The sequence below is a fragment of the Engraulis encrasicolus genome, unplaced genomic scaffold, assembly GCF_034702125.1.
Source record: "Engraulis encrasicolus isolate BLACKSEA-1 unplaced genomic scaffold, IST_EnEncr_1.0 scaffold_1361_np1212, whole genome shotgun sequence".
Taxonomy (NCBI): Eukaryota; Metazoa; Chordata; class Actinopteri; order Clupeiformes; family Engraulidae; genus Engraulis; species Engraulis encrasicolus.
The window spans coordinates 1-9,869 of record NW_026944858.1 but is presented as its reverse complement, the minus strand read 5'-3'; the positions used below and the strand labels follow the sequence as shown (position 1 = coordinate 9,869).

The 9,869-nt window shown below is 43.0% G+C and overlaps 3 protein-coding genes across 3 annotated transcripts; all 3 read right to left on the bottom strand.

Annotated features, from left to right (window-relative positions):
• Positions 1-617: 617 nt before the first annotated feature.
• Positions 618-3,608, bottom strand: LOC134442269 (arachidonate 12-lipoxygenase, 12R-type-like; the record flags this gene model as incomplete). Its single annotated transcript, XM_063192508.1, has 6 exons — positions 3,526-3,608; positions 2,933-3,039; positions 2,216-2,385; positions 1,613-1,756; positions 898-1,128; positions 618-650 (listed from the first exon to the last, which is right to left on the bottom strand). Coding segments are annotated over exons 1-6 (714 nt in total), but the record flags the coding sequence as incomplete, so codon positions are not given.
• Positions 3,609-3,616: 8 nt separating this feature from the next.
• Positions 3,617-5,271, bottom strand: LOC134442270 (hydroperoxide isomerase ALOXE3-like). The gene is made up of 4 exons (XM_063192509.1): positions 4,829-5,271; positions 4,175-4,376; positions 3,802-3,883; positions 3,617-3,647 (listed from the first exon to the last, which is right to left on the bottom strand). The coding sequence occupies exons 1-4, from the start codon at positions 5,102-5,104 to the stop codon at positions 3,635-3,637; spliced, it is 573 nt and encodes a 190-aa protein (XP_063048579.1). The 5' UTR covers positions 5,105-5,271; the 3' UTR covers positions 3,617-3,634.
• A 3,400-nt stretch (positions 5,272-8,671) lies between these two features.
• On the bottom strand, positions 8,672-9,700 carry LOC134442268 (hydroperoxide isomerase ALOXE3-like). The gene is made up of 3 exons (XM_063192507.1): positions 9,602-9,700; positions 9,046-9,216; positions 8,672-8,905 (listed from the first exon to the last, which is right to left on the bottom strand). The coding sequence occupies exons 1-3, from the start codon at positions 9,650-9,652 to the stop codon at positions 8,726-8,728; spliced, it is 402 nt and encodes a 133-aa protein (XP_063048577.1). The 5' UTR covers positions 9,653-9,700; the 3' UTR covers positions 8,672-8,725.
• Between the last annotated feature and the right edge of the window lie 169 nt (positions 9,701-9,869).

Below are 9,869 nucleotides of genomic sequence, written 5' to 3'. Positions count from 1 at the left end.
TGTAGCTAAGTGTTTTCGGCGTCGCGACCACGCACGCCGAGTAACATTGCCGGGGTAACCACAATCACTTCCTAACCTTGTCCAACTTCGTCGCGGATGAAATTAATTGTCATTAAAGCGTTTTTAAAGGAAATTTGGTAACAGTGTGTATCACTTGAGTCCGTGGGTTACGCTCTATTGATAACGGGCAAAGGGGACGTTACAGCACACAGCGCTTGCTTAATTAAGGGCTGTTTCAGTCTGAGCGACTCATCACACACAGGCACCATAAGTCCTGGCTGGCCCCTTTTCCACATAACGAAATGCAAGAAGCCAAAGTTCTATTGTGCAATCGTGTGCCATTTGATCACAAATCAAAAAGGTTGACTTCATCCTGCCCAGTGACATTTGGAGGCCAGGAGTCACCAACAAGGTTTAGCCACATAATTTCTCTTTTAATGCAATCCTCTCAATAAGGGCATAACAATGAATAAAAATGCAGACAATCATTTGGTTCAAAGTGTGATTTGGACAAAAGCAATAATCGAGGAATCGGTAGGCTTGGAGACCCTATACTTACCTTGCCCAGATAACCACCTTTCATTCATCACCTATACTTCGGCCGATTGACATTGTACCGCGATGTTATATCTGGTGTTGGGGATGAGGAGCTAAATGACAAAAACACGGACGAGAAATTAATTTATGGCCCCAGTCCTACAGGAGAAATGCTTCCTTTCAAATTGACCATCATATGAACTGTTCATTACTGCACCAGACGCTTTTCAAACAACTGCAACATAGCAATGCCAGTTGGAAAGCAGCTGCATCCAGTTGGCACAACCATGTGTAGATGCCACTGTTAAAATAACATGGATTCATACGAAATGTCACGACCCATGACCCACACAACATTGCCTTATAGAGCGGGTGCGTGGATGGAAGGTTCCTCAAAGTGGCCATGGAGAACACTTCACCCAGGAGGTAAGTCCTCAACCAGAGGGTGACCATTAGGTGCACGCTGTCAGCGAGGCGGACGAACGTCTTGGCCAGGAGCCAGTCATACTTACCGTCAGTGGGGAGGAAGATGGGGCTCTGCTTCAGCTCTCCCTTCACACACGCATCTGGAACGGTGACTTCCTGTGTGAGCTACGCACACAAACACAATGCATAGAATAACGAGTCATTGGCTGGCGGACAAAATAATCATTTACAATCCAAAAAAGTAATACTATATATACACAAAGACACTAAAGGTAGCCTAATCTAACCACACCTTCATACCATTTCCATTCGTACACAGCGCCTTGAACAGCTAAATAGAAACAATTACTGGTTGGAGGAAGAGTGAACCGTGTTGAAATTTGTGCATTTGATTTATTCAAGTGCTAATGTTCTAATGTAACACATAATCTGGTCAATGCTCATCCTCCACCCCTCCCCCATTTGTTGATTCGTCATGTTGCCTAGAGACACAGGCAATCGGATGATCCACAAGCAGGGTACCTCAGCCATGGAGGAGGACGGGGGAGTGCACATGTTAATTACCTCCCACACCTCCCAAGGCAAACCTTAGGTTACAAGCCTGACACCTGATTAGATTATTTTACCCATAACTGATTGATTAGTGTACCTGAATGGCAATGGGCATCATCTGGCCCTTAGGGTTGGCGTAGAGCAAGACCAGAGGAGCAGCAAGGTAAGTCTGCTCGTCATGGACTACGTTTCCCACAAGTCCATCCAATATCCTGTAGTCAACCAGGAAGATGTTCCCATCCTACAGGGGGCACATTGACAATACACACACCATCAGAATAATAATAACCACCAAAAGACTCCACCACAAGAGGTACCACCACCGCAAAAAAGAACCCTCCATATGTGATCCACTGAGGTTGATACCAGTCAACCCCCAAATCAGTGTGACAAACATTGACATACCTGGAACACTGTTTGGAAACAAACCTTATTTGCAATTGTTTTTAAATTTTTAATCAGCCCACTTGCCTTGCTGTATAGAATAAGGCTTTCATGAGTCATATTTTTTATGCATTGTAAAAATTCACAAAGAACATTGAGAGCAAAATGGTGCAACTCAATCCCAAGTCATGCTCTATGCCAGTAACCAAAGCATGCTACTTTCACTCTGGACTCTAGAGGGCACCACTATAGGGAATAAATCGATGCACTTCACATCCCATGTATGGCACCGTGCTGTGCTGCTAACCTACTTTACCTTCATCTCTTGTTCCAAGGTGCTTCCCCCCATGGAATCCCTGACCATCTCCTCGGTGACGGGAAAGTTCTTGGGCAGCTCGGAGCAGCGTTGGATCACCATGGGGTTGAAGCCGTTCAGGAACTGGTAGCCAAAGAATGAGTCTTCTGCCCAGTGCTCCTTCACATATTCTACAAAAACACAGATCTTGATTTACAGTATTGAATATATCTTTTAATGGAAGATGCTATCTGTGTCTGTGGCATTTAGTGGCGGTTTGCCTGCAATGTGCTGAACCTCCACCAGTCTCTTAAAGTGGCGTACACCCTACATCCATGCATTCTGGAAAATAATCCATACGAATAGTCTCTACCTCAAACATCAGTTGCATCACGCTATACTGAAATCAGCTGACAGCTCTAGGGAGTGTAGCCAATACCCTGCAATAGCTGCAGGCCGCTTTGGATGTGCAGTTAAGCTACTCAAGGCTACTTCAGCAAGATAGCCTTATTGGTCAGGGTGGGATTAGAACCTAGAACTCTCCGTCTCTGATCCAGGACTCCCAAACTATTAAGGCACGGCTGCTCCCAGGTCAAGTCATTCAAATAAGTTCCATGTTATGCTCTTCCAACACAGTAACTCAGATGAGCCAATTCACATTAAAAATGGTGTAGATGACGCCGATTCAAGATATTCTGTCTCAGACTACATATGCAACACACACGGAGTACAGAGTACCATAGATTTGGCTTCTTGCCCCCGGCATGAGGTGCTCCAGTCCTGAGAATTTATGGTCCCACTGTTCCGTAGAGGTCAACAAGTGTTTTATTGTCTCTTCGGCATGCCTGCAGATCAAGGAGAAGGGGGTTGAGACAACCAACAGCAATTCATTTTATAACATTTTCAAACAAACAAGTGTACTACATATACACTGAAACAAGTATTCATATTGAACCAAGTGTACTATACACTATACTGCTACTACCAGTATGCCACCTTCATGTTTCATGTTGCAGTCAGGGGTAAGCGGTTAGGGCATCAGAACTTGTAGCCCAAAGGTCTTGCCCGTGCGACTCCCAGTCCCAACTGAGCATGGTACCGTCCTGCCGCACTGCTCCCTTGGGTGCTCCCTGGGGGCTGCCCCCATGCACGGGTGAGGCATAAATGCAATTTTGTTCTGTGCAGTGTGCAGTGAACACTCTGTGCTGTCGAGTGTTGTGTCACAATGACATTGGGAGTTGGAGTTTCCCAGTTGGGCTTTCACTGCACTTCCCTTCACACCTCATTGAACACTAAAATGTGACTACAGCTGTACAGGAGGGGAATCTTACTGTATAGCAGAGGCATGATCCTTAGCCATCTTGGCGCTGTACTGGACATCTTTGGGAAGGTCATGGCTCTTTTCAGCAGCGACCGACGCCACGCGGGTAGGCCATCTTCTTAGATTGACCACCTGTCCCCACAAGCCGGTGAATGAATTTACAGTAGTGGTTAACATTGATCCCAGAGGTGGCCAATGTAAAAGTAGACGTAAATGTATGGTGAAAGTGCAACACTGGCACATGATATTACTGTACTGTAGGTGGACTGAGCTGAGCGGACCAGACCTGTATTTTTTTCGGGACTGTTCCAGCTCCATCCTCCTTTGCTTCTGCCCAATGGGGTTCACATCCTGGGACTCAAATATGGCTGAAAACACATAGACAATGTGGATGGTAAGACGGTGGCATTCTACAAAGGCTTTCCATTAGTGATGAACACTGCTGAACTGAGAAATTGATGGAAAAAGTGAAGATTTGCAGAGCTGAAGTAATCACTACAGTATGGAATGTGCCATATTAATCACTTGGGCCTTACAAAATAATGCTAAAAGTCTTGTGATGTGGGACCAATGGGCCGTGTGAACAGAGACATGCTCCAGAGGTTTCATGCTACACCCGTCCCCATCAAATGAACTACAACTAAACAAATGCTTCATACCTGTAGCAGGCCGTAGAAATTGGGGTTGCTGGTGATTAACCCAGCGGTAGAAGGGAAAAAGCAACTCTTCACCCTCACACATCTGGACGGTGATCTTGTCACATAGCCAAGTGTCATCGATGCGCAGCAATGGCTGCGAGTGCAGCTCAATTGTGATGAGCTCTCCCAAAGGAGCAGAGAGGTTCACAGGAACCTGATATATCTGCAATAGAAAAAAATCATTACTGCTTGTTGTATGAAGACACTCATTCATTCAGGGCAAGGAGGTTCCATAGCTGGTAGGGATTGCTGGTTAACTTATGTGGCAACACACAGCAACCATCTTTGTGTGAGCACCCAAAGGAGCGGTCAGACACCTGTTGAACACATCTGAGAACATTCATGTATAGACATGAACATCCAAGTCCTTTTGGCCATGCCCTTCTTAATACAAAACAAGTAGCAAACATGGCTACTCTTTGAACACAAAAGGAGATGAGGAAACAGTGGAAGATCTGTAGGCCTACCATTGAACTGTATTTTAGAACAAGAATTCTGCATATATCTACAGAAGGGAACGTATCAATCCAGCATACAAATAGTCAAATCTGAACAACTGTAGGCCTACATGCACATTATTGAAATAAGAAAACACAAGAATCCAGATCTACTCACCGCCCCTCGCTCCAATCTGGTGTGCCTTGCGTTCAACTCGATAGGCTCGCTGACCAGACCGACCCCATGAAGGACGACACTGACAAGATTTCTAGTTCCTTCCCTTGACCCATCTCCAATGTACAGGGTCAGATTGTAATGCAGACATGTCGCTGCCGTGTTTGTTAAAATAGCTGCGGTAAATTTCGTTTCAATTGGAACATGTTGATCATCATGATTCGCACTACTCGGCGACATATGCAAACATAGTATAACTAAAATGTGCAGCGCGAGCATGTTGGAGAAGTGCAGCACGTGGGGAAGCCGTCTCCTGCACTGTGCTCGGATGAAGACGTTTTTAAACCTGTTAGCTCTAATTGGCGCGATAATTTTCAGTTGGTCTTAATCAAGTGGCAGATAGGCACACAATTTGATTGGAAATCGAAAACACGTGCGGTGTTTAAAATAGGCCTAAAAAAAAAGATTCAGTGTTGATCTAGTATGTTCGTCATATGCCAGTATGAAGTTTTTTTTCCAGTGAAGTACCGGTATATTAATAAGGGCATATTTTGCAAAATGACAAGGGCTACAGCAACAAATAGTAGGGGCTGTAAGCCGAGAAATCGTTACGCGCTGGATAGAAGCATATAATTCGGTACACGTGTTCCTTGACTGATTTGAAGACATCCTAGAAGGGGTGCCCCTTGAAAAAAAAATGTCTACCATGTCATATACAATATGTCATGTTGGTAACGCATTACATTGTTATTACATGACATTATACTTAGCTGACAATGTTAATATAGTCCTCAGAAGAGATGAAGCAAGGGTAGCCTGCTAGACCAGATTGATAAAACTACAAAATGTACATAGTGTGAAAGTATGGGTGAGTCTGTGCTTACGTGCTTGACAGCATGTAACATTGTGAACGATTTGAGAAGATTCTTGGTCTGAATTAAAATGAGCATTGCCAACACTAAAACTATGGTGAGAATAGACTGCTGCTAATGCTCGATTTGAATGGGATAGTGTCAGTGCAAGATGCCCTAGGTAGCATGTTCCCCATCCTCTAATTTCCATAACAGATATACGTATTTTATTTGTATGAGAGAGGGTAAAGGACAGGACCTTTCCATATGTATGAAGAACCCTATAAGATCACCTAATTCTATATTTTTACAAGTGCATATTGTGAGAGCATTTCAGTCATCTTTAGAATGGCATTACAGATTACTCAATATAGGCCTACATGTAGGCCACAGTATGGCTTCAGTTCAAATTAAATGGGAATGATTTCTTAGTGTATGTTGAGTAAGAAGACAGAGATAAAAAAATATATATTTGCAGACAAGTCCTCACCTAGTACTTGTGTCAAAAGTTGTATTAGTTAGTTAGTCAGTAATCATTGAGTACTTAAACTGCTATCAAAACTGACAGCTGATGGACAACATGTACTGTAGGTCTTTTGCCACCCTTACCCATAGGAGAAATATCTATATAGAACAACACTTCTCATATGGTATATACTATGAAAGTAAATCATTACCTGGACTCATTTTCTTGATATGCAAGGCACATAAATAGTCTGGGCGGAAGAATAGTCGATCATACCCCGCCCCCCCAAACAAAATGCCACACGACTTTTTTTAACCTTCAAGATTTTGAGTGGTAACAGTAACATAACTCATTCCCACTACACCGTTTTGCATAATATTGTACATGTCCTCAGAATGCTCTACATCAGTGGTTCTCAAACCTTTTGTGTGAAGTACCCCCTGAGAAAATATTGAGCTCTCCGAGTACCACCTTGACAACCAACATCAGAATATCGCGCATGTAAAGGGCCTTCCATATTCACTTTTGCCAGTCAGTACAGGAGAGGTTCATAATGGTATTCCAAGTACCACCAGAGATGTCTCAAGTACCACCAGTGGTACGCGTACCACAGTTTGAGCACCACCGCTCTACATGTTTCAGTTCTATAGTTGTACTGTACAGTACAGTGCAGTGCAGTGGAGTGCAGTACAGTACAGTAGCATACAGAATGGTGCAGTATAATAAAGTACAGTAGAGTACAGTACAGTACAGTAGCATACAGTACGGTGCAGTACAGTACAGTAGCATACAGTACGGTGCAGTCTAGTACAGTACAGTACAGTACAGTACAGTACAGTAGCATACTGCACGGTGCAGTAGAGTACAGTACGGTATATCACAGTACAGTACAGTACAGTATAGTAGAGTACAGTACAGTGCAATACAGTAGAGTACAGTATAGTCTTATAGACGTTAACCCTCCAAAGCCAAAAGGATTTCCACATGCTGTTGTTTTAAGTTTTTGAAAGACTATTTTAGTAGCCTATGTGAGAGAGGGAAGGCAGGCAGACATGTTTTAAACAAAGGACCACACCCACAAATAAAAAATAACGAGCAAACAATAAATTAAGTGGTTAGGTAGCCAACATAATAATAATAATAATAATAATAATTGTATTTGTATAGCACTGTGTCATACAAGGCATGTAACTCAAAGTGCTTAACAAATGGGAAAAAACATTGTTAGAGATAGATTTAAAAGGAGAGGTATAGAGGAGAGACAGAAAAAGCAGGAAGGCAGAGGAAGAAGAGATAGACAGAGAATGTAGAGTCATAAGGTCAACGTAGGTTAGGACCAGGATTCTTAGATGTGTAAGGTCCATAGTGGCTGGGCCTATCATAAGTCATAGATAGTCACACAGAGATTGGGCGCTCAGGTGCGGCCCCTGGTGGCATCAGGGGTGAGGAAAAACTCCCTTTCGCTTGATTCATAGTTGTGAGGGGGAAAAAAAGCTCAGTGAGGTCTGAGAAAAAAAAAACATGTCATCTAGATTAAAGCCAAAAGTAGATGGAAAAACAGACATGTTACCATTTTGCTCTTTTAAAACAAAGTATCTGTCAATATACTGTAGGCCTATGTATGGTGTATTGCATATTGATTATTCATAATTTCCTAAGCATAAATGCCCTTATCACCCCATTGTACACTTAGGACTGCGATATACATATCTGAACATTAATCAGCATACATTTGTCATTTGACAGCTGTCACTGACACTTGATATGTACATGTATTATTGACTTGATTGATATGAATATATTTCAGTTGGACTCCTAGGGTTAAATCATTGATGGGGTCCTAAGGAAGTAGTAGTAGTTTGTGTGTGTGCGCGCATGTGTAAGTGGGATTCAAATTATTGTTTGCCATCTTTATCTGAAGAGCAGACTGAGTGTCTGAACCTGCTAATGCTAGCATGCTAACATTGGGACAGTTATGTGTGGCCCAGTTCAAGGGTTTATCTCTTCTCCCCTAAATTTTCTAACCACAATTTTCTTTTGGGATTTTATAGATATGACCCACTGCAAGTTTTTAAAACTCTTAATGAATGTTGGTTCAATAGCTAAATGCCCAGAAATGAGCTCTCAATTGTAGAGTGATCTCATTCTGACCATGGTTTTTATGATTTTCCTGTTTTTGAATCTAAATAAGACATATATAACATTGTTTTTATGGTAAGTTTTGCACATATTTTGAAAGTTCAGTTTGTATACATCACAAACAAATAGGTGGATTGACCCATAACACCGTTATGTCCAGGCAGTACAGCATTTTACTACTATTGGCTGGTTTTGGGCAGCCATCTTGGATTTACCCCATAAAAATGACCTTAATGACATTGAAATTTGGGGCACCCCTTCTGAAATGATGGAGAACACCCTAAGGAAGGTCTACACCGATTTTGGTGCTTCTATCCAGCGCGTAACGATTAGGCCCTTTTTGGACGCTAAGAGACCCAGCTAAAATGTAACAAAAAGGACGTGCTGCAGTAGTTTTTCACACAAACATTTTTATTTTGTTTTTGATTACATACAAAACAGATATCATTTGCAGATGCTGTTAATGATGTCTCTGGGGTTCAGGGGTGTGTACGGCAGCTCCAGCTGTGCGTTCCTCTTGTCAATGGCGTCCGAAAGCACCTTCAGGTCAGACCGGAAGGCCTCCATAACCTTCAGAGGGGCTTCCTCTCCAAACAATTGCTCGGGAAAGTGGCCCAGCGGGTACTGTGGAGAAGAGGAGCCCAGTCAAGTGTTTCATTTAGACGCGCACGCACGCACTACAATTTTAAATGGACACCATACACAGCTCACATCATACAGCACTTTTTAAAGGGATTCTAACACTATAGCTTAAACAGACTTACAACATCCGAGTAATCCTCGCTAGAGTGTTTCAGGACTGCAATGGGCATTGCTGTGCTGCCCTTGTCCGGTAAGGCCTCCAGGATCTGCTCCATGGTCGCATGACCCTTCTCAGTTGGAGGAGGCCGTCTCAGTGCAAAAGGAGCGTTGGGCATCCAGCCACCAAAGTCAAACTAGAGGAGAGAGGGAGAGAGAGGGGAGAGCCACACATGTGAACAAGAGGGAAATATAGAAAGAAACAGAACACACATTAGAGAATAAGGAGGGGAACACCACAAGTATAAAGATGGCAAATGCGCATATGACCACGAGATGCCGTGTAGCCTTTTGGCATGGCCCAACCGTGGGTGCCGCCATCTTGGCCCAGTATCCTATGCATTTCATAAATGTTTCACCGCCACCTTATACTGTCTAAACACTAAACATATTGTATTGTTTACATGGCGGCAAAATAACTTGCGGCATTCATTCCAATACAAAGTAGTGGTCACCATGCAATGGCATCTAGTGTTCATATCTATTGAAAGATGAAAATCGGTGGCCATATTGGAAAGGTACCTTTGCATTTTGCACGGCTGCGTGTTGAGCAGTTATAGTGAAGATCACCATGGTGACAAACTTAACAACCTCTGGCGGAGTCGTGAAAAACTGTGGAATTCCTGGAAGATGACAAACAATTTATTTTTCAGTCAGTGATTCCCATTTGATTGAGTCATGCTACTGTTAACTATAGGGCAAAACTGCAAATGTTGAAGCAGACAGTCACATTACACTTATGCGATGGGATATACAGTGGGTATTCAGGTACAGGATAGTCATAACACTA

What these genes read in the sequence shown, in the direction of transcription:
- LOC134442270 (XM_063192509.1), bottom strand. Translation starts at nt 5,104, where the DNA reads ATGCTCGCGCTGCACATTTTAGTTATACTATGTTTGCATATGTCGCCG. An exon ending in CCAGATTGGAGCGAGGGGCG is followed by an intron (nt 4,377 to 4,828) that starts GTGAGTAGATCT and finishes TTTCTATTGCAG; the next exon opens with ATATATCAGGTTCCTGTGAA. An exon ending in ATTTCTACGGCCTGCTACAG is followed by an intron (nt 3,884 to 4,174) that starts GTATGAAGCATT and finishes ATGTGTTTTCAG; the next exon opens with CCATATTTGAGTCCCAGGAT.
- LOC134442268 (XM_063192507.1), bottom strand. Translation starts at nt 9,652, where the DNA reads ATGGTGATCTTCACTATAACTGCTCAACACGCAGCCGTGCAAAATGCA. An exon ending in CAGCCGTGCAAAATGCAAAG is followed by an intron (nt 9,217 to 9,601) that starts GTACCTTTCCAA and finishes TCTCTCCTCTAG; the next exon opens with TTTGACTTTGGTGGCTGGAT. An exon ending in GCGAGGATTACTCGGATGTT is followed by an intron (nt 8,906 to 9,045) that starts GTAAGTCTGTTT and finishes TCTTCTCCACAG; the next exon opens with TACCCGCTGGGCCACTTTCC.